Source organism: Austrofundulus limnaeus, unplaced genomic scaffold (genome assembly GCF_001266775.1).
Source record: "Austrofundulus limnaeus strain Quisiro unplaced genomic scaffold, Austrofundulus_limnaeus-1.0 Scaffold9623, whole genome shotgun sequence".
NCBI lineage: Eukaryota > Metazoa > Chordata > Actinopteri > Cyprinodontiformes > Rivulidae > Austrofundulus > Austrofundulus limnaeus.
The window spans coordinates 1-647 of record NW_013962025.1 but is presented as its reverse complement, the minus strand read 5'-3'; the positions used below and the strand labels follow the sequence as shown (position 1 = coordinate 647).

Here is a 647-nt window from a genome sequence, read left to right as displayed (position 1 = left end):
GACCCACACTCCTTACCAGTTGGTGGCGGTAATGCATCGTTAAGTTGTTCGCCAACTGTCATGAAAATACAAGAAGAAGAAGACATTTCCGCAAAAGAGCAAGAGGCGCCAAACTCTAAAGGTTTGTTTTAGTTTTATTTCCAAGGAGATCATTAATAGACGACTTCGTTTAAATATATGCCTTTGGTTGTATCTGCTTTAATACATTTTAGACTTTTATGTGAAAATGGATTCGACGAGAGAGTTCTTCTCCAAGCTTAGGAAAGTGGTCGTAAGTTTAGAAACAGAAACTGCGAAGCTTCAGGGAGTTTTTGAGGACCGTAATAATCATGAGGACGGTGACAGCGGTGAGTCAACAGAGACCAGCTCGACTCAGTCATTTAAAACTTGTTTTATTTCACATTTTCTCTTCAACCGATGTGACCACACACTGTTTCAGAAACCACAGCCAGAGCCATGCGAGCCTATCATGAAGTGAACGGTGAGGTCTGCAGTCTGAAGGTAAACAATGATGATCAAAACACCTGCTGTACTTTAATTTACTGATTAAAGCTTTAACTTCAACATCCACTTATTCTATGTGAGGTTACTGTAGTCAGCCACAATCTATTCAAATGATTTAAATTTAAAAAGAAATATCGATATTT

General features: G+C 38.6%; 1 protein-coding gene across 1 annotated transcript; it reads left to right on the top strand.

Annotated features, from left to right (window-relative positions):
• Positions 1-33: 33 nt before the first annotated feature.
• On the top strand, positions 34-501 carry LOC106512648 (spindle and kinetochore-associated protein 3; the record flags this gene model as incomplete). The annotated part of the gene is given in 3 exon segments (XM_014001223.1): positions 34-121; positions 213-347; positions 440-501. Coding segments are annotated over 3 exon segments (258 nt in total), but the record flags the coding sequence as incomplete, so codon positions are not given.
• Positions 502-647: the final 146 nt, after the last annotated feature.